Source organism: Acanthochromis polyacanthus, chromosome 8 (genome assembly GCF_021347895.1).
Source record: "Acanthochromis polyacanthus isolate Apoly-LR-REF ecotype Palm Island chromosome 8, KAUST_Apoly_ChrSc, whole genome shotgun sequence".
NCBI lineage: Eukaryota > Metazoa > Chordata > Actinopteri > Pomacentridae > Acanthochromis > Acanthochromis polyacanthus.
Window position 1 is genome coordinate 25,811,467 of NC_067120.1, and position 23,341 is coordinate 25,834,807.

The 23,341-nt window shown below is 40.6% G+C and overlaps 1 protein-coding gene across 4 annotated transcripts in view; it reads left to right on the forward strand.

Annotated features, from left to right (window-relative positions):
• ptprz1a (protein tyrosine phosphatase receptor type Z1a) overlaps nucleotides 1-23,341 on the forward strand; it is a 204,102-nt gene that overhangs the window by 127,042 nt on the left and 53,719 nt on the right. For 3 of the 4 annotated variants that reach the window (XM_022211189.2, XM_022211190.2, XM_051951542.1), the window contains exons 10-13: nucleotides 307-433; nucleotides 4,732-4,772; nucleotides 4,872-7,224; nucleotides 13,246-13,384. In XM_022211189.2, coding sequence (XP_022066881.2) covers nucleotides 307-433; nucleotides 4,732-4,772; nucleotides 4,872-7,224; nucleotides 13,246-13,384 — 2,660 coding nt within the window. The remainder of the gene's footprint in view (nucleotides 1-306; nucleotides 434-4,731; nucleotides 4,773-4,871; nucleotides 7,225-13,245; nucleotides 13,385-23,341) is intronic. The other variant, XM_022211191.2, reaches the window with a different exon arrangement.

The window sequence follows — 23,341 nt, forward strand, 5'->3', positions numbered from 1 at the left end:
AACAAAAATATAAACGCAAAACTTTCGTTTTTGCTCCCATTTTTTATGAGATGAACTCAAAGATCTAAAACTTTTTCCACATACACAATATCGTCATTTCTCTCAAATATTGTTCACAAATCTGTCTAAATCTGTGATAGTGAGCACTTCTCCTTTGGTGAGATAATCCATCCCACCTCACAGGTGTGCCATATTGCAGCTACTCTGAACTCCCTGTTGGGTTTCCTAGAAATGAAGCAAAGGAAATAAGTGTCTGGGGGTGGGGAATCACTCTTTAAACCAGTTTACTTTCTGTCTGACTGCCAGGGGGCAATCCTCGATGGCCTGTTGGCCAACACCAGCTACACAGTCCAGGTGGTAGCGGTCTGCACTAACGGTCTCTATGGACGTGTGAGCGACATGCTGACGTTTGTCATGCCCGTCGACGACCCCGGTAAGAGTGACCGTGCCCAGCACCGAACTAGGGTTCAGTAGTAAAAGCATTTTTTTAACACAGCTGAAAATATACATTTTATGTGTAATTGTTTTATATTAATGAGCCAGTCAGTCAAACTTTGGACTTTTTAATCGAAAAATATTCACATTATCGTTGACATCGACTTTGTATATCGTGATTTTGACTTAATATATTTACAAATACAATTTTAAGTATTCTAATTGTGTCTGATTGTCTAAGACTTTTGGCCAACTAATATTTTTTGAAAGTAATTTCTACATCTCATAATTTAGGTCAAAAATGTGGTGTCTTATGATTCTGATTGCCTCTAACTGGCAGAAAGTGTCTCAGTTTTGAGTCAAATGTTTTTCCTATATATTTGACTTAATTTTTTTCATAATCTCTTCTCTTTTCCTGTCACAAATGGGCTCCAGTATTTACAATAAAACAGTAATCGTAGTAACCCTAAAACTAACAATCTTCATGTTGTCAGTGGGGAAGTAAAGATTTGAATTTAAATTGAAATTAAAAGCCAATTTTTTAGAAGTACAAAGTCTAGAAGCAATGGGTAGCTGCCAGCCTAGGAAAAATCCCAAGTGGAAAATGCAACTTGTACTGATTATCAAATTATGAGCGTCACATGAGCTGGCTAAAGTGACAGGAGATATTTCTGATAAGAGACATTCACCCCTTCTGCTTGTTTTTCTTGTCTTGTCATATGTTTAATCTTCCAACACATTTTTTTTCTCTTTCCCTCTGAACACTATAAAATACAAATTCGATTTTTGTTTTTTTTTTTGGGATATATAGTGCTTAACAAATTTGTCAGACCACTGGCCATAAAAGTAAGAAATACACAAATATTTCAGAAATCTGTCAAAACCTTGTTTCAAACTAAAAATTGTATTTTTATTTATTAGGCAAATAACAATCTGGAACAACTAAATAGTCCTTATTCACATATATTAACCAAAAATCTGTATTTCCTCCTTTGGCTCTGATGATAGCTTGCATTCTTGCTGGCATTGTTTTTATGTAGTTTTCAACAGTCTTTTGTTAATGAGTTCCAAATAGTTCCTTGCCGTTCCCAGAGACTTGCTTTGAATGAAGCTTTTGTGTGATCTATTTTTTAATCAATAAATCCCAGATCTGTTCAATAGGTTTCCAGTCTGGACTTTGGCTTGACCAGTCCATCAGTTCCAGTATTCCAGATTCTTTTTTCTTGTCCAGTAGTCTTTGCACAGCTTTGAAGTATGATTGGGAAATTGTCTTCTTGGTATATGAACCCACAACCAATCAGGTTCAATCCAGAAGTGATTCCATGATGCACCAAGATTTTGTAGTAGAGCTTTATGTTCATGATACTATCCATTTCAACTAATTTGCCCATGCCGTTTCCACAAATGGTACCCCATACCATAATGGAAACTGTGAGTCAGTGCACTGAGCATCAAAATGTCTTCCAGCTTTTCTGTGGACATAAAGAGGACATGCTAACTGAAGAGTTGGACTTGGACTTGTCCAAGTCCAACTCTTCAGTCTGGAGTACCTTTTTCCAGTCATCTACAATCCTGTGTTTGTGCTCCCTGGCAAATTTTCAGCATTTTTGGATGTTTGCAAGCCTCAATAATGTCTTATCAGCCGATCTTTCTTCCTTTAAGCCTTGTTCCTTCAGTCGTCTGCTTATGGTCATTCTGGGGACTTTCTCAGATTCTGATCTGGAAGCATTAACCTCTGCCTGAAGATCAGCAATGGTCTTGCTTCTGTAGTATCTGTAGTCTGTAGTATTTCAGATCTTGAGGTGCCTGACATCTGCTTCAGTTAACTTTCATTTTTGGCCTCTTCCATGGTGCATTTTGTAAGTACCAGCCTCTGCAGTCAAGTCCAAGGCATTCTTGACTACACTGTGAGAACACTTTATGTCTTGCCATATTTCTCTCAAAGACCATCCAACATCATGAAATGCTTTAAATCGAGCTCTGTTTTTCTCAGTGAGTTCCCTACACATCACCATTTTGAACACAGACATCTGAACAGGATGGAGGAATTTCAAACTGAATTCTTGTTTTTATGCCCAAATTTTAGCCAGCACACTGGAATTCTCTGAGAACTCAGAAATTCATCAAGAATAACATACAACCACTGAAATGCATTTTTCTGTTCAGAAATGCAAGTAAATAACTATAATCTGGCATGTCAAACAAAAAATAATAATGCGCTAAACAGTAAATTAGAAAACTCATAGATAACAACAATGATTATATTTTAAAGATATCATTTTGATTACTGAGCTTGTATATACTGGTGGATTAACCATTACAGAAACATAAATATATTTTGGTAATGAGGAATACTGTACTAGTAGCAAACACATGATCTAATAAATTTATTAAGCACTATATATGTATTTATTAAGCACTATATATATATATATATGTGTGTGTATATATATATATATATATATATATATATAAAATCACCTCACAATCACACACGCTGTTGTTCCAATTTTCTTTTTGTGTTTTTAACTGTTTCATCTCATTTCTCTATATTTTAAGATAAATGAATATGCTTGGTTTGTCTGCAAGGGGTCAATTTCCATGTTCCTTCATGTCACATCATTTTGTGGCATCTGTTCCTTTTGCCTTTCACAGTAAGAGAAATGTTTTCATGTGTGCAGCACTATTTTGTGTTACGTAGATAGAAATGGCAGTCATAGTGACTTTGTAATTCAGCTGAAATTTATATTAAATAAACTAATGTGTCTTGTTCCAAAGAGAAACCACCCTGCATCCTATTTCAGTGTCAGCTTGCATGAATGAGTGTTACTTTGCAACATTCAGTTTATTTACACAGCAAGACTAAAGTTATGGTGCCGTCTTAGCTACACTCAAAAATGGCATACTAAACTCCTGTCATGTATTCTCTGGAGTTCCGTTTTTAATCTTGATAGATTTAAAAATAAAAAAGGATTTTTTTTCTCTTCAAACCAGTCCCAGAAGAATTAACAAATGACAGCCACTTTTAACCATGCCTAAAATTTATTTCAAATATTCAATACATTTTGAATGATTTCATGAGGAGGATTTTTGTCATAAAGCTGTAACAGAAAGAAAAGCATGTGAATTTTAGCAGTTTGGAAGTTGCTCTACATGTTTAGGTTTTTGATTTGGTAACTGAAATAATGAGTCACATTAGAGATTATAGTTGTCTAATTCACTAATAAATCAATTATTTTTTTTATCTTGATTTTATGCATGTGCTTCTTTTTACATCAGATATAGCTCAACTAAGGCTTCGCACTGATAAAGTGACTTTTCAGTCAAACCCTCAGTCATATCTCTCAAACCCAGTTCATTAAACTTGTAAAACCCCACCTCATGCTTCACAAACCAGTCTGATCTGGTCTCCATGATGTGTCACTTAGCCTCAGACAGGTAAGACCCACAAGACCACCACCTGCACACCTGCACACCTGCACACCTGCCCCAGACATGCCCAACTGTGTGCTCTGTGTCTGAGCTCGGTCAGCTTGTGCAGCATTTGCAAATAACTCTTTGTGAGCTCGTTTTATCCCTGTCAAATAACAGATGGGTGGAGTTTAAATCCTAAAAATTTTAGACTATTGGAGAAAAATAATTGAGAATTTTCAGTTCAAATTCTTTTTTGACTCGTCAGACTTTGAAGGGATGATGAAACAGACAAAACATATTAGTTGCAAATGCTTTTTGTGCAAGGTTTTCTGTGTTTGTGTGTGTCTTTTGGGGGGAGGCGGGGGGATCTCCATGCATGAAAGTCCCTAAATCTGTCGCATGCAAGTGTTTGTTCCCATTTGGTATTATGTTTATCATAGAACAGCATACTACTCAAAGTGGCGTGCATAACCTGTCCTCCTTCTTCCATTTTCTCCCATTGTCATTCCACACATACATCCAATATAAGCAAGACATTTACATTTCAAATTCATTATTACATTTTTAGGGTCAAATGAACAAAAGTAACTCGGGAGTTAACCTTTTTTTTTTTTTTTTTTTGATACATCCAGGGACATAGTGTCCAAAAGTGTACCTGTTCTTCCCTGTGATGTTCTCATCACATTGCTTTAAAAATGTTTTACCCTTTGTCACACATCAGTTCTGAAGGAAATTACCATCAGTTACAGCTCAGAATAATTTTCAAATCAATAATGTCAAAATTGTATGTCTGATGAGTTTGACAATTTGTTAAAGTTAATGTACTTCTTGTTTTGAATCATTTAATGTGATGTTAATATTGCAACCTGTTCCTTTTTCCAGAAAATGTGCTGGATCCAGATTCAGATGAATTTGACGACGAGGTAAAGAAAGTTTTAATTTTTGCTTGCATATCATTATTTAATTACAGCTATTAACATTGCTTATTACTGCTTGTAAACCTTACTTTAACCAACCAACAGGGAAACTATGAACCTGATCTGTCTTGGAATGAACCAGACAAAATCCAGGATAATGACGTGGATTGGAGTTCTACAAACTCACAGAGAATCACTACATCTGAATCACCTTTTTTACCTTTACCTGGCATGAGAACTACAACAGCACAGTTTGATCAAAGGAGAACCACCACTGATCCAGTTCCCCCTCTCAGATCCACCCAATCAGGTCAAGAGCTGACCCGTTCCAAAGAACCAACACACCACAGGACCTCCTCACTACCACCAGAGGTCATCCTATCAAAAGAAAGCACAGCCAGTGCTGACTTCAGCGGTGCTGACAATGCTCCTGTTTATTCCACCACAACAACCAACAAACCCCTCATTGCTACTTCCACTACTCCTTTATATCCCATTACAAAGACAGAAGGTGCTCATCGAAGCATAGATTCAAAAGACTCTGAAAAAGCAAAAGGTGGTGTAAGTACCACTACTCCTGCTTTCATTGGCGCAAAGGCGAAAGGTGATAAAAGTATTTCTCCATACAGCACCACCACGACTATAATGGCTTCTCATACCAGTGACACGAGCAGCACAACATTATCATCATCATCCTTCATCCAGGTTGAGGCTGACCCAGGTTTGGCAATTCCCATAAATGAAGACACCACCACTCATGGAAGTGTTTCCACTGAAGCCAGAGGTCTTCTTCCAGAAACCCGGACAGAAACTTCGTTTGGCCAAACTTTCTCCTCAAGTGAAGCTGTTCTGCGTAGGCACACAAGTCCCAGCATGCCTCATTTTTCAACAACCACTACCTCTGTTGGCTTGAGTGCCGTTCTCTTGCAGACCACACAGCCAGTATCCAACGGTGAGAGCCCCGCTGTCTTCCCCTACTCTTCCTCATCCTCCTCCTTCGCCTCCTCCCCTCTGTGTGACACTGCAGACCCCAGCGCCGTCTCCTCCACTTGCTTGCATGACCCTTCCTCTTCGTGGCCTGTGTTGTCTGCCTCTGCATTGGACTCCCAGCATGTTGCTACCACGCCGCTGTCTAGCAAAGGCACAGCTTCTCCTGCAATATCCACCCTCTCTGCCTCCACCCTGCCTCACCTCCCTCACTCCTCCCAGTCCCTGTCTGGTTGGGAGACTGACCCCGTCTTCCCTGGTGTCGGGTTTGATGATAGTGATAGCACTGGTGATTTGTTATCTGGATCTTCAGGGGATCCCTCAGTATTTAGTGATACCCCTCCACTTCAAAGGGTGCCGGACACATCTGACAATGTTGTCGCTGCCGAGATCTCTGAATCTGCCTGGGATCCATCCCTCTCGACAGTCTCTTTGCCTGTCAGCCCCACCCTCGAGCCTTCAGTTATTCTTTCTCCTGACTCCAGTGCCACCCCAGGCCTGTCCAGACCTTTCTCAGTTGGGTATGAGGACTCAAGATATGCTAAAGGAAGCACAATAGAATCTTTCCTCCCTGAGGTCAGTGGTGATGGGTTTCCGTTAGCTAGTGATGTGGATGCCATGTGTGGCTGTTCTCTGGAGCCATCAGCATCCTCATCCTGGTTGCACGCAACTCCTCATGTGCCCCTGCCATCCTCTGTCTGGGACTCAACTAGTTTAGAGCTTTACTCTAGTGTGGGCTTCCTTTCGACCTCAGGTGTTGCTGTAAACAACCGTCTACGCTCTCTGTCTGTGGTGGGCTCTGATGGTCTGTCCTCAGACCAGCCTCTGCTCTCCCATAGTTCTATCTCACCCTCATTAACCTCTCCACTTTCCCAGTTTCTCCAAGTCACCCATAGTGACCTGCCCATTTCTGTTGCAGCCACAGCATCTGCTGTCACGGATTCCTGGTTCTTGGCATCAGACAGTAAGACTGCCTTCCAAACTTCTGTCCTCCCTCTGTCACCCACAGCCTCCCCTTTCAGTCCCACACCAGAGGGACCAGTATTAGACAGTAGTAGTAGTGCCTCTGGTTCAGCCTTGTTTCCTGACTCACAAGAAGGCATAGATCAGGAGTGGGACAGGGTTCCCACCTCAGCTTCTGGAGAGAGCGTGCTCCCTTATTCAACCAAAGTCAGTAGCACTGTCCCCCCCTCCGTGACTTCAGAGTCTGGTCAGACCCCAGATGATCTGGAGGACCACTCCTCAGCATTCTACTTTGAAAGTGGGAGTGGCAGTGCCATCACCTCAGAGGTAGGAGGCACAGCTACGCCAACCATATCACCGGTAACCTCGGCTTCACCCTGGTCGCTGGGTGGAGAGGAGGAGAGCGGTTCAGGGCATGGTGAAAGCCTCTTTGACAACGAGACATCTTCTGACTTCAGTATTTCAGAGCGCACAGAAAGAGAGTCGGAGGAAGAGGAAGCAGTTGCAGGTAAAAAAAAAAAAAAAAAGCCGTCGGTGTGGGGAACAACAAACTGCAAACTGCATTGCAGCTGCAAATTCCAAGGGATCAGGAAGAGTTTTGGACATCTAAATGATGACTAATCCACCATCTCTCTGCAACAAAACTCCATTTCATTTTTTTTCTGTAACCACAAAAAGAAAATTCACTAATATTAAGTGTCAGCCATTGCAGCCTTCAACAAGATCCCATAACTTTGATGAACGAACCATCATAGTCATTATCATCATTTGAGACACACTCATTACTACCATTCATCCATGTATTTTCTCCACCAATTTTTATGTGTAGGATTGTAAAGGGCAACAGCATATCCCAAAATTTATTTGTAGAAAGAAGTGCCCTGACTGAGAGGTGAGTGGAGAACAGAATTCAATGCCTTGACACCCATACACTGAATACTAATTAATATGTTATTTGAAAGTCAAGGAGTGATGTGAATCTGTAATATGTTGTGATAATCTGCCAGTGCATGGCAGAATTTTTAGCAGTTTTATCAGCTTGATACTGATTGAGGAAGCATTTTCATATGGTAGTGCACTTCAATTTGAAATACACAGTATCTTATCAAATTCCATACTATACCGAGAAAATGTTTTAAGATTTCTATTTAGGAATCAAAAGGCAGCCTCTTCTTAAAGTAAGAATATTCACATTCTTGCTTCCTGTCCTTCTCCATCCTTTTGTTTAAAGACTAAGAGTAATGTCCAAAATCCCAAATTACAGTGTGGTTAAATCAGTTTGATTGAGTGCCAAACATAGAAATGTTCTGTTCCCAAATGTTACTTGACATTTCCAGCAGAGTGCAGCAGTGTTCTTTTAAGGCCCCAGGTGGCACACACACACACACCATTCTCATGTCTCAGACTACACTGTGTTTCATAAAGGTGTTAGACCATCTGTGAATAAACTGACCCCGGTTGCTTTTAGATTTGACATAGTATCAGATATTCAGAAAAAATCTCCTGCTAGAGGTTTATGGGGAACACTGGTGCTAGTGGAGGACTTTGTATGTTGTACCCCATTAACAACTACTCATCTGTACTTCATACTTTCATACTGCAGTTGATTTTTACACTGCCAATCAACCGCGAAGAAACTATATCATGAAAGAATACTCTGGTATTCTGCATCATTAATGGGAAATTATTGAATCAATCAGTTCCCTTCCATCCAGGCATATGTTGTTTTTAGTTAATTTCAATGAAAATCGACTTGTTGGTATATAATTCAGCTCAGTCACTAGTAATATTTTGTGTAGTTAAAGTTGCATGGTAATATGGTTGAAAGTATAGTAACCAAAACTTCTACTTTTCTGAAGGTTTTTGAAATTTCCTCAATTGCAAGTGCCTTATCAACAAGCTGAGGCTGAACTTTAACAAAGGAAAAATAAAGGGAGCGTGTCACCTACTGAAATACACTGCCTGTCCAAAAAAAGTCGCCCCTTGGATTTAACTAGATCAGTGGTCGGCAACCCGCGGCTCCGGAGCCGCATGCGGCTCTTTCACCCCTCTGTTGTGGCTCCCTGTAGCTTTGGAAAATAAATAATCAGCAGACTATTTAATTAAAATTTCTTTTATTTTAGATTGTTAATTTTTAAAAATTTAATTCTAAATTTGAAGATTATGGTGATCTTGCAACATCAAAATAATACGTTTTAAATTTTCGTCTGTCAAAATATGCGTCCCAGCCGTCAATCTCCGACACCCGCCGCCTGCGGGTATTCATTTGGAGTCCTGTTGATCTTTGGATCCCAGTGTTTCCTCTACATTCATTCAGCAGTGGCGGGCCACCATTTCTAAATCCTAGTTGTCGCTCCTTCAAATTTCTTTCTCTTTTTATTGTCGCAAATACACCACAGCTGCACGTCTCCGCCTTCACAGCAGAGTCCTGCATTGTGTCGGGTACTCGTGAGTACTAAGGTAAACTACGGATAATCTTCTTGCTCAGTATCTACTCTTTGATATGTCAGGTTACTACGACGTTACTCGAGAGAACACGGCTCGATGTCACATCCAGCATCGAGGCAGCAGGTCAGAGAGTCAGAGGAGTGTCGTCTTGGAAAATAGGGCAGCAACTTACCGGAGAAAAGTTATTAGCTTAAGATAAATAGATAAATAGATTTTACAAGTTAAATAGACATTCGCAAATTATTGATTTCCAGCTAACATGACGTAACATATGAGGTCCAGGAGCAAAAATAACTTTAACTAAGTAAGATAAATATTAGTGGTAGGACACAATTTAAAAAATTAATCTATCTAATTAGAGGCTTTGTAATTAATTAATCACGACTGATTAACAAGGGCATAGAGGTAAAAAAGTGATATATGCAGTGTTATCTTCATTTTAAATGCCAAAAGGATTTTGCATGTCCCGGTGTTTTCTTTTCTGTGGGAAATGGGTCGAAATGGCTCTTTGGTTGTCTGAAACTGCTAAAAAAAAAAAAAAAAAAAATCAGTTTAAGAACAATCAATGCATTATTAAAACCTGAAGGATATGGGTGAACCATCATCTTTTAGGAACAAATGTGGTCGCAACAAACTCTTAGATGATTGTAGGAAATCAACAGTAGAACTCATGGCTATGTTTAATAGTGAAAGTATGAGCATTTCCACACACACAATGCAAAGGGAACTCAAAGGGTTGGAAATAAACAGCTCTGTAGCGCTAAGAAAACCACTGATCAGTGAGGCTAATCAGAAAAAAATGATTTCACTTTGCCAGATGACGTGGTCTGATGAGTCCAGATTTACCCTGTTTCAAAGTGATTGGCGCATCAGGACATCAGGATAGAAGAGAGGCAGATGAAGTGATGCACTCATCATGCCTAGTGCCTACAAGCCTGTGGGGGTTAGAATTATGATCTGGGGTTGGTCAGGTTCAGCAACATTATGTGCCCACAGCTGACTACCTGAATATACTGAATGGCCAGGTCTTTCCATCAATAGAGTTTTTCTTGCCTGATGGCATGGGCATATTCTGAGAGGACACTGCCAGGGTTCATGGGGCTTGCATTGTGAATTAGTAGATCTGGGTGTATGAAACAAGTAAGATAATCTGTGGATTGGCCTCCACAGATTCCAGACCTCAGCCCCATTGAGAATCTTTGGGATGTGCTGGAGAAAACTGCTCAGCGGTCCATCTCCCATCATCATTATGCAATCTTGGTAGAAAATGACTGCAACTCTAGCCAGAAATAATGCTGTGACACTGGGAAAGTTTCTTGAAACAATGCCATGGCAAATGTGTGTCGTTCTCAGAGTTACACATGGTACAATGAGATATTAGAGTGTGCGTTTTTTTTGTTTGTTTGTTTGTTTGTTTTTGGATAGGCAGTGTATATTATATCTCTGCATAAGGTCAAATCATTCCAAGCTCTTTTGTCAAAGGAGATTATTACTTTAAGGCACATTTATGATTTGTGTTGTCAGGGCTTTTGGATAAATTTACTTCAAGTTCTCTAAAACAAATGAATGGAAACTGGGGGCTGTCTAGATGATCTTGCTGAAAACGGATGGTGCTAATTTGGGATAAAGCATGCAAAAAAATTGCTATGATTCTGCCTATATTTCCATTCCTTTATTCCTGACAACCTGACATTCACATACAGTAGCAGAACCTCATCTTCATCATTTAGGCCTTTACAGAGGGACCCTTGGCTAAAAGTTTTAAATCCTCATTTCTTCACATATTCTTCACTTTGTCTTCAGCTTCTGAACAAAAACTAACAACCTTTTCCATTTTCTGTCTGGGCCTTTTCTTTTCTCTGCTCATTATAATCACTAGTGTGCCCTTGGACTTTGAGAGGCAGAGAAATATTTCTTAGATGTATGATTGAATAAATGGGTTTTACTCTGGGTGAGCCCCTAGTAGAAATCACACAATAGGCTCTTTATGAACTAGTCAACAGGGCTGACCTAGCCATTCACGGCTGAACTGGGCCGGTTTGTGCAGAAGAGGTAAGTTCTGACAAACAGCCTCTCCCCAGTCAAGGTTAGTGTTTTCTTTCCTGGTTATCAGACAGTAAAGAGAGAATTCAGCAGCAGCAGCTCAGTGAGGTCAGGTCCAGCCATTAGATTTTCATTTCATGTTATTCAAAGTTACAATTATGCTGTCTGATTGACACCACCTCAGCTATGCGTATGTGCTCTAGTTTGATGGATGTGTTCTCACTTACACTGGGATGGATTTTTGATTGTGAACTTTATGTGTCTCTGTGTTTCTTTCAAGTGGTTTGACAGGTGGTCTGAATGTGATGAGTTTAGTATTTGTGCAGTAGGCAGGTGAATGTGAATGCTGGAACACAGTGTTTCAATTCTAGGTTATTAATGTGACTTCTGATTCCTTCTGAAGTCGACCCATGCAAGATCTTAGCATGTTGGACTTTTTTTTGTCTTCTTAGCATGTTGGACTAATAGTTCTACAAACTATTGAAGGCGACAGAGCTGCTCTGGAGGCAGAAATGAGCTGACTGGTTTAAGTAAATTTGAGTCACTTTAGGTGATCATTCTGCTTTTTTTGGAGATGACCTCTTAATTTGAATGTCTTGCTGTCAAGATGATAGAAGAAATGAATGAAATTTTGAGCAAAATCTGAATGAGTAAGGAGGAGTATAAAGCATAATATGAATGTTTCATTATGGTTATTTCTCTATGGCCTTTGGATTTAAACCGTCCAAGCAATTATTTATCAGTGGTCCATGTATAGTGTGCCCTTCTAGGACTATGAAATCAAACTTTGGCCAATGTCAAAGTTACTCAGATCCTCATGTTGTCCATTTGTCTTGCTTTCAACACATCCCCTTAAAGAACTTGCAATTCACCGGCTGCCTAGTATATCCCTCCCTTTGACAGGTACTGTTTTAATTAGATGATCAATGTAATGTTCTTTATCTTTCAGTATTTTTAATGTTGTGGCTTTTAGTGTATATGTTTGAGTTAGTTGTGAGACCGTGTTGCCAGTGAGAGTGGCTGAGTAGGCTTGTAAGCAAATAATAAGAGATGTCTTGAAGCAGTTACCTAAAAGTAGTAGATAAATGATTGAAGTTGCTTCAGTAATAGTTAAATGGCTGAAATTGTGAACTTACAGTAATGGATAAGCAGTGGAAATAATATAAACCTACTTTATTGTTCTAGTAATTCAGAAATAAAATAGTAAATGTATGGTTTGCAATAGTGAGCTAAATATAGTCAAATGAATAAATGAGTGAAATAGTGTAATTGAATGTACTGATTGAGATATACTGCAGTACTGGAAGTATAAAGTGTATACACTACCGTTCAAAAGTTTGGGGTCATATAGAAATGTCCTTAATTTTGAAAGAAAAGCATTTTTTTTCAATGAAGATAATTTGAAATCTATCAGAAATACAGTAGACATTTTAAAACTGGTAAATGACTATTCTAGCTGGAAACAGCTGATTTTTAATGGAATATCTACATATGGGTACGGAAGCCCATTTCCAGCAACCATCACTCCTGTGTTCTAATGGTACATTGTGTTAGATAATGGTGTTGAAAGGCTGATTGATGATTTGAAAACCCTTGTGCAGTTATGTTAGCACACGAATAAAAGTGTAAGTTTTGATGGAAAACATGAAATTGTCCGGGTGACCCCAAACTTTTGAACAGTGGTGTGTAAGTGAGTGAAAAGTCCTAGTTCGGCCTTTTGTTTAACTAAGACCAGACCTCAAAAAGTCTTAATCTTAAATAACAATGTTAAATCAGCAGCAAATATCCAGCTTCAAAATGTCAGTGAAAGCACATCTGACATATCTGTGGGGTACAGAAGATAAGGAAAGAGCCACTTTTCAACAGACACAAGTGTCTTTCATTGTTGACCAAGTATTTGAATATCTACAGCCATAGCCGCTCTTCTTCTGAGAAGTACAGTTACATTGGAGCTCCAGAGTGCAGCAGGCAATAGCTCTGACTTTTTCCCACTCTGCAGCAGCTGTAACTTCTCCCCGTCTTTGTTCTTCCTCTTTAGATGCCAGTGACAGCAGCCATGAGTCAAGAGTTGGCTCCTTCATGGATAAAGAGAGGAAGGCTGTGATTCCTTTGGCTGTCATCTCCACCCTCACTGTGCTTGGCCTTATCGTCCTCATTGGTATTCTCATCTACTGGAGGTACAGTAAACACATTACGTAGAAAACAGTTGCTTATTAATACATTCAGACACAGAACAACACTGTCTTCCCAATGTTATCCTGAATTCACCTGTTGCACAGCAGGATTTTTAGCTTTTTCATGTTAGTGCAGTGGTTTTCAAATTTTTTCTGTCAGGCCCCCCTTTGGAGGACGAAAAACTTCTGGGCCCCCCTCAATAACTTTGCACATATACAAAGATTATAAACTGTATATATATGTATATATATATATATATATATATATATATATATATATATATATATATATATATATAGTTACAAACCCAGCTCGTTTTGGGGAAAAGGGAAGTAACATAAAGCCAGTTGTCAATGGTATTGCAGGTATTTATTAATAAAAGAACAAAATTGTGACAAAAAATGAGGCAATAACGAAATGAGTGCTGGGAACTAAAATAAAAAATGAAAACACAAAGAGACTCTAACCTAGAGTTTTGTCCCAAAATAAATCCTAACAATCAAAATTAGCGTGTGTGAAATACAATGAACGACAACTAGTGCCTCCAAATGTACAGAGTTTTATAATGTCTAACAAAGTTCAACTAAGCCGAGGCACATGAGCATGGCTGGTTACAGCGGCAAGCTCCCGAGCTTCAGGCTTGCCGGCTTCATATACTGATCCATGCAGGCTCCGGATTGGCTGACTTCGGCTCAGGTCAGCTGCTCTAAATCAGACTCCAGGCACAGGTGAGGAGGATCAGCTGCAGCGGCAACCTGAGAGCATAAAAAAACAAAAGACAAAGGCTTGCGCACACACAAGCACGCACACACACACACAAGCACACAAGAGGAGGAGACCAGAATACTGCGGCGCCCGTAACAAAATATATATATATATATATATATATATATATATTTGTGTGTGTGTGTGTATATGCACACACACAGTTTTACATACTGAAGCTATTAAAACACGAATGTGCAGGGCTATGTTATTTTTGTCTTGTTTTTCACAGTAAAAATTAGAGATGTCAAACTCATCTTAGTCCAGGTTACACATTCAGCCCAATTTGATCTCCAGTGTGTTGCACCAGTAAAATCACAACATAATAACCTATGAATAACCACAACTTTTTCCCTTTGTTTTAGTTCAAAAAAGTACATTCTAAAAATGATCATATTTAATGAATAATTTTAACAAAACATCATGAACACCCTGAAATTTCTTAAGAAAAACAAGTCCAATTTCAATAGTATTATGCCTCAATTTATCATTTACACAATACAACTGACAGATCAGAGTTTATCTACAAAGGAACACAACATTTAGTCACAGCTGTCTGGAACTGAGCAATCTAGTATTTTACTTATGATCAAAACAACTTGTCAAGGTCTAGAAATTATTTAACCTCTTACACACGTGGACAAAATTGTTGGTACCCCTCAGTTAAAGAAGGAAAAACCCACAATTCTCACTGAAATCACTTGAAACTCACAAAAGTAACAATAAATAAAAATTTATTGAAAATTAAATAATCAAAAACAGCCATCACTTTTGAATTGTTGATTAACATAATTATTTAAAAAAACAAACTAATGAAACAGGCCTGGACAAAAATGATGGTACCTCTATAAAAGACTGAAAACTATTTGACCAGAGTGACATGATTAACTCAGGTGTGTCATTTAATTGACATCACAGGTGTTTCCAAACTCATAATCAGTCAGTCTGCCTATTTAAAGGGAGACAAGTAGTCACCCTGCTGTTTGGTGAAAAGGTGTGTACCACACTGAACATGGACAACAGAAAGCGAAGGAGAGAATTGTCCCAGGACATCCGAAAAAAAATTATAGACAAACATCTTAAAGGTAAAGGCTATAAGACCATTTCTAAACAGCTTGAAGTTCCTGTGACAACAGTGGCTCATATTATTCAGAAGTTCAAGACCCACGGGACAGGAGCCAACCTCCCTGGACGTGGCCGCAAGAGGAAAATTGATGACAAATTGAAGAGACGGATCGTTGGAATTGTATCCAAAGAGCCCAGAGCAACCTCCAAAGAAATTAAAGGTGAACTCCAAGGCCAAGGTACATCAGTGTCAGATCGCACCATTCGTCGTTGTTTGAGCCAAAGTGGACTTCATGGGAGACGACCAAGGAGGACACCACTGCTGAAAAAAAACTCATAAAAAAGCGAGACTGGAATTTGCAAAAATGCATGTTGACAAGCCACAAAGCTTCTGGGAGAATGTCCTTTGGACAGATGAGACCAAACTGGAGCTTTTTGGTAAGGCACATCAACTCTATGTTCATAGACTCAAAAACCAAGCATACGAAGAAAAGAACACTGTCCCTACGGTGAAACATGGAGGAGGCTCAGTAATGTTTTGGGGCTGCTTTGCTGCATCTGGCACAGGGTGTCTTGAAAGTGTGCAAGGTACGATGAAATCTGAAGACTATCAAGGCATTCTGGAGAGAAATGTGCTGCCTCGTGTCAGAAAGCTTGGTCTCAGTCGCAGGTCATGGGTCTTCCAACAGGACAACGATCCAAAACACACAGCCAAAAACACCCAAGAATGGCTGAGAGAAAAGCGTTGGACTATTCTAAAGTGGCCTTCTATGAGCCCAGATCTGAATCCCATTGAACATATGTGGAAGGAGCTGAAACATGCCATTTGGAGAAGACACCCATCAAACCTGAGACAGCTGGAGCTGTTTGCTCATGAGGAGTGGGCCAAAATACCTGTTGACAGCTGCAGAACGCTCATTGACAAATACAGAAATCGTTTAATTGCAGTGATTGCCTCAAAAGGTTGTGCAACAAAATATTAAGTTATGGGTACCATCATTTTTGTCCAGCCCTATTTCATTAGTTTGTTTTTTTAAATAATTATGTTCATCAACAATTCAAAAGTGATGGCTGATTTTGATTATTTAATTTTCAATAAATTTTTATTTATTGTTACTTTTGTGAGTTTCAAGTGATTTCAGTGAGAATTGTGGGTTTTTCCTTCTTTAACTGAGGGGTACCAACAATTTTGTCCACGTGTGTAGGACCTGGAGTCCACATATGTGGACATCTTTTTTCCCCCCCAAAAAAGATTGTATTGATCATCATAATTACAATTAAAAAATAACAATGATAAAATTTACAGTTAATGTTTTCTCTGTAGTTTTTTACACTCTGTGTAGTCGTCCTGGGGGGCCGAAATGGACCATCTGGCGGGCTGGTTTTGACCCACAGGCCACATATTTGACACCCGCAATAGATGGGCCTGGGTGGTGACTTGATCAAGTACGCTGGTGTTCCAACTGCATATTCTTGAATATCCATACGTCCGAGTCCGAACTATGCGAATGGCCAGCACAGTTTGTGCGCCGCAAAAAACATGGCGACGTTAAAACAATAGTTCAGCTAAAAAAAATCCCCACAGACCATCGCTACCGAGCATCTTCCTCACCAACGCCAGATCTATAACCCACAAAATGGATGAATTGGAGCTGACAATTACTGCAACCAGCTTTGTCCGCAACTGCAGCATTATTTTCATCACGGAGACGTGGCTTCACCCGCAGATCCCCGACACTGCAGTTCAGCTAGTGGGCCGCATGCTACACCAGCACGACAGAAACAGAGACTAGGGTAAGAGGGGGGGCTTTGTGTTTACGTGCACAACGAGTGGTGTAGTAAGAGCAGGATCATTGACACGCTCTGTTCTCCTGATTTAGAGGTTCTGGCAGTCTTGTGCAGACCTTTTTATCTACCGAGAGAGCTGACGGTAGTTATTGTGACGGCTATTTAGATACCACCGGATGCTAACATCGGCGCGGCCCTTAGCCTTTTGCTCGCTACCCTAAACAAACAGCAACTCGCCCATCCCGACGGAGTTTTTATCGTTGCTGGGGACTTCAACCAAGCTTAAAGTCTGTGCTCCCTAAATTCGTCCAGTACGTGAACTGTGCCACCAGAGGGCAGAAAACACTGGACCATGTTTATTCCAACCTTAAACATGCTTACAAAGCGACCTCTCTCCCCCACCTCGCTGGGTCTGATCATCTGTGCCTGTGCCTCACGCCTGCATACACCACTCTCCGGAGGAAAACAAAGCCACACACAATGAAAATAAAAACTTGGCCTGAGGGAGCTCTCTCTTAGCTTCAGGACTGCTTTGAACACACCATTTGGGATTTATTTGACAGTCAGGACCTACAGGAACAAACAGACACTGTACTCTCCTACATCAAAAACTGCACGGACATTGTAACAGTTCAGAAACACATCCGGGTTTTCCCAAATCAAAAACCCTGGATGACCAGCGATGTCCAGAAACTCCTCAAACTTCGCAACACCGCCTTCAGGTCTGGCAACAAACTCCAGTACACCAAGGCCAGAGCCAACCTGAAGAGAAGAATTAAAGAGTCCAAGGTAGCCTACAAAAAGAGGATTGAGGAGCACCTCACCGACAATAACCCCAGGAAGATGTGGCAAGGTATCCAACATATCACGCAGTACAAGGACAAGAATCCTGTGTCTGTGGACGCTGACGCTTCACTGGCAGAGGAACTGAACCGTTTCTTTGCCTGCTTCGAAGCTGTCAGATCCACATCATACGGACCACACTACAAGCCCCCTGCAACAGCACCCTAACACTCCATGAACACCAGGTGAGACGAGTGCTGAGGACCGTAAACCCCAGGAAAACTGCTGGTCCTGATGGAGTACTGGGAAAAGTACTCAGGGGATGTGCCAACCAGCTGGCTGGGGTTTTCACCAAAATCTTCAATCAATCCTTGTCACAAGCCACCATCCCTCCCTGTCTAAAATCATCAATAATCATCCCAGTTTCTAAAAAGACATCAGCTGACAGCCTAAAGGATTACCGACTCGTCGCTCTCACACCCATAATCACAAAATGCCTTGAGAAGCTGGTGGCAGAGCACATCAAAACCAAACTGCCCCACACACTCGACCTGCACCAGTTTGCCTACAGAGCAAACAGATCCACTGAGGACGCCATTGCCATAGCTCTTCACAAAGCACTGTGTCACCTGGAACACCAGGGGAACTATGTGAGGATGCTCTTCATCGACTACAGCTCAGCTTTTAATACCATCATCCCGGACATTCTGGTTGACAAACTCTCTCCTTGGTCTACCCACATCCATCTGCAGATGGATAAAAGACTTTTTGACAGACCGCCCACAAACGGTCAGACTCGGCTCACGCCACTCCCCCACCATAACCACTCAGCACCGGCTCCCCACAAGGTTGTGTACGGAGTCCTTTATTCTACTCACTGTACACACAACTGCACACCAACCCATCTCTCCAACTCCATCATCAGATTCGCTGATGATACGACCATGATTGGGCTCATCTCAGGAGGAGAGGAGTCGGCGTACAGAGATGAGGTTGAGAGACTGTCAGCATGGTGTTCAGAGAACAATCTCACACTGAACACCACAAAAACAAAAGAACTCATCCTGGACTTCCGCAAACGCAGCATCGACCCAGCTCCACTCCTCATCAACGGGGTCTGCGTTGAAAGGGTCCACTCATTCAAAGTTCTGGGTGTTCACATCTCAGATGACCTCTCCTGGACTGTTACCACCACGGCGGTGGTGAAGAAGGCCCAGCAGCGACTCCACTTCCTGAGAGTGCTCAGGAAAAACCACCTGGAGGAGAAGCTGCTGTTGACACCATTGAGAGCATCCTGGCGTACTGCATCACAGTGTGGTATGCTGGGTGCACTGCAGCCAACAGGAGAGCGCTGCAGAGAGTGATCAACGCCGCCCAGAAGATCACTGGCTGCCCCCTCCCCTCCCTGGACGATATCGCCAGCTCTCGCTACCACAGCAGAGCTACAAACATTATCAAGGACCCATCCCACCCCAGTCAAAATCTGTTCAACCTTCTGCCCTCTGGTCAACGCTACAGAGCAGTGCTCTGAACAACAAAAATAGGAACACAATGATGATAAAATCACTGGTATCACACACTACCCGTTCAATATTTCACAGTGAATCTCAAGTCACTTTATCATGTATGTGCAATCATGTATGTGCAATCTAAATGCTCTTGTTTTTCCACAATTGCAATGGGAAACCATTGGATTTTATTTTATTGTATTTTTACTGTATTTTTATTCTATTTTTAATTATTCTTTATTGTATTGTAGTCTTATTGTATATATTTCCTAAGCACCAAATGGAGCAGTGCTCCCAATTTCATTGTATACTTGTTATACAATGACAGTAAAGGCTTTCTATTCTAATTAGTTCTGCATAGACAGACCTTTTCCTCCCAGTTGCTCACACTCCCCTTGCCACTATTTGAGAAACTCTGTATTAGTGGTTTTATTCCCACTCTAAGAGAACTACATTAGAAATTTGGGTGACAGCGTCATTTTTTTTTTCTGGCTGGCCCTGAATCTACCAGACAAAGTGTCCACATGAAGGAGGAGAACTGAGGATGCTGTCAAAGTGTGGTTCCGCACACTGTAGCTCCAACACATTTTATACTCCATGAGAGGAGCATTTAAGTGTCATATCAAAAGTGCCTTACTGGGAATTATCTACGGATGAACAATGCATAGATATGTGTCATTTGAACATCATTTCTGATGATCCTCACTACTGCAGTTCAAATAGTTCATCTCTGTGACCAGGTGTTACCCATAACCTGCTCATTTTTGCTCCTCACAGAGGTTGTTCATATGTTTCAAACCCTATTTTCTGATTCTACTTTCTGATTTGTCCTTACATACTGAAAATTTATGTCAAAAATTGTATTTATGCTTATTTAACCCTCAAGCGACGGAGTGGGGTCATTTATGACCCCAGCCATATAATTATATTTGCCATTTTTATATCTTTTATCTGAAAAATGTTTCCTACCATGAATTTATCAATCTACTTGTCCTACAGCTGCTCATAGTTTTTTGTAGAGATCGGCCAACTGGTGTGACAAGGATAATGGAAACTTGTCTGGGGTCACTTATGACCCCAGAAAGATGTATAGGTTTTTCACTAGGTAGTGTCTACAGATACGGACCCGTACCCGTAGCCTGTGGGCTACGGATACGGCATTTTCCATTTGCCAGACAGATATGGACCCGTACGCGAGTCAAGAAGCTGCTAACCACTGCAAACTGTTGAAAGGTAAGCAAAGGTTAAGGTTAGTGTTAGGGTCAGGTTTAGGGTCTGTACCTGTAGTACCGATGCTACGGTCCGTACCGCTAGCATCTACCGGGAGTCACGTGACCAGATCTCGCGTATCTGATTGGCAAATGGCAAGTGCCGTATCCGTAGTCCACAGGCTACGGGTACGGGTCCGTACCTCTAGCAACAACCTTTTCACTATTGTAGGCCTTAGTTTTATTTATTTATTTTTACCTCTAATCGCTATATTTCAGAGTTCTGCAGTGCACTATAGCTGGTAGACCTACATTTTTAGCCACAGCTGCCCTGGGACAGACTGACTGGCTGCCAATCCACTCCTACAACCCCTCTGACCACCACCAACATTACACAGCATACACATTCATACACCAGTGTAAGTGGCAGCACTGGAGGTAAGGTGGGTAAAGTGTCTTGCATTGGACAAACGGCTCTGCCACCTGAGCCACAGCCGCCCCTAATCTAAATACTTCTCTGCATGTTACATTGCACACATACAGACAAGATGTTTGTGTAGATTTTGTTTTTATGTACTTTTGATTTACTATTGAAGAAACAAAAGGAATAAAGTTTTAAAAGAAGCGTGTCTAAATAAATGTTATTGCGTTCTTACAATGCATCATATTGTTCATATGGTTTTACTTTAGCTCTGAGTCAAAAATGATTAAAATCCATGAATAATAAAAGACGGTTATTTTAGAATATCCATCTTAAAATGCAGTGGAGTGGAAGTGGTAAGAAAGCACAAAAAGAGGCAATTAAGTAGACATATTCCTGTGTAAAATATAGTGGGGTCATAAATGACCCCAGTCAGTCATTTTAGTCGCTAAAATAGCTTGGTCGCTTGAGGGTTAAAGAATGTCTCAATCCCATCCTTCTTATTATTACATGTCAAAACCATCCTGCACATGTATTTGTATTTATAAATCTGTTTCCAAAAATGACACATTTAGCTTGATCTTGTCCTTCAACTAAAAGCTGTCACCCAGCATCCTGTTTTTAATCATAGGTCTCTGTTTGCATGCTGTGTGTGTGTGTGTGTGTGTGTGTGTGTGTGTGTGTGTGTGTGTGTGTGTTATTTTTAAAACACACACACACGACTCACCACCTCATCTCCAGCCCCTGCCCCCCAACCCCATCATACCTCATGTATGAGGAGGCATAGTCAAGTGGAGACTTCAGCCTGAAGTCTTTCATATTTGTCTGGGAAGCTTAATCTCTTCGAACATGGGCTCAATCTTGATCCTATATTGTGAGTGTTTTTTATGTGTGTGTGTGTGTGTGTGTGTGTGTGTGTGTGTGTGTGTGTGTGAGAGAGAGAGAGAGAGAGAGAGAGAGAGCGGATAATTATAAGGGTTGTGGGGACCTAATGTCCTCACAACCATAGGAAAACCAAAAGAAATGTCATTTGTGGGGACCTCATTTGGGAAAACAGTGTTTTCTTGGCCATGTTGTTGTTACTGAAAAAGTAAAAGTGCAAAAACGTTTCTTTAGGGTTAGGCATTGTTTTGGTCTGGGTTAAGGTTAGGATAAGGGTTAGGGGTTAGATATGAATGGGAGTCAATGGTGGGTCCCCACAAGGATAGGAATACACAGTGTGTGTGTGTGTGTGTGTGTGTGTGTGTGTGTGTTCTTGTACTTGCTACATGGTGAGTACCATTTTCTGCATTTAACTATCAAAGTGAGGACATTTTTACAAAGTGAGGACATTTTGGCCGGTCCTCACTTTGAAACAGCCATGTTTGAGGGTGAAGACTTGTTTTTAGAGAACAGGTATGAATTGAGGTTTGGTTAGGGTTAGGGTAAGGATTAGGGTTAGGCAATCAGTTGTGATGGTTAAGGTTAGGGTAAGGCTCTAGGAAATGCATTACGCCTATGGATGTCCTCACTAAGATAGAAGTACAAACATGTGTGTGTGTGTGTGTGTGTGTGTGTGTGTGTGTGTGTGTGTGTGTGTGTGTGTGTGTGTGTGTGTGTGTGTGTGTGTGTGCGTGTGTGTGTTGTGCGCCTGTTCGGCAACAGCCCTTTCACAAACAATACCTCCTGTGTCGACTGAATGAAGCTTTTCAGCTGTTGTTGCCTCTTTCTTTTGACAGTGGAGTGTTGATTCACTTCCGATGACCTTGAGAGCTGCTGATTTTCATCATTTTTGGGACGTATGAAAATGCTGGATTTTGCGCAAAAAGTTTGTGTTGTGGATAATAGTAAAATGATGTTGATTTTCTTTATATTTATTCAGGGCATAAACCTAAAAGGTGCTTTTCTTCTATTACTGAAAACATACACTAACATTCAAAAGTTTGGGGTCATTAAGGCAATTTCATGTTTTCTATGAAAACTCACACTTTTTTTCATGTCAAACATAATTGCACAAGGGTTTTCTAAACATCAGTTATCCTTTCAACACAATTACCTAACACAGTGTACAGTTAGAACACAGGAGTGATGGTTGCTGGAAATAGTCATTTACCACATTAACAATGGAGTGATTACTGTATTTCTGATTAATTTCATGTTATCTTCGTTGAAAAAAAAATGCTTTTCTTTCAAAAATAAGGACATTTTGAAGTGACCCCAAACTTTTGAACAGTAGAACATCTTGAAAATCCTGCGGCCTCCTCTGACCATGAAATAACCAACTTCAGAAATCCGATCAAAAACACACTGTCAAACACAGTGTAAACACTTTTGGTGCGATTTTTTTTCCAGACTGTACATTTCTCATTTGCCATGCTCAAGATTCAACATATTGTTCTTGTTTTGCTCTCTGCTTGTTGTTGTATCTCCAAGATTGAGCAA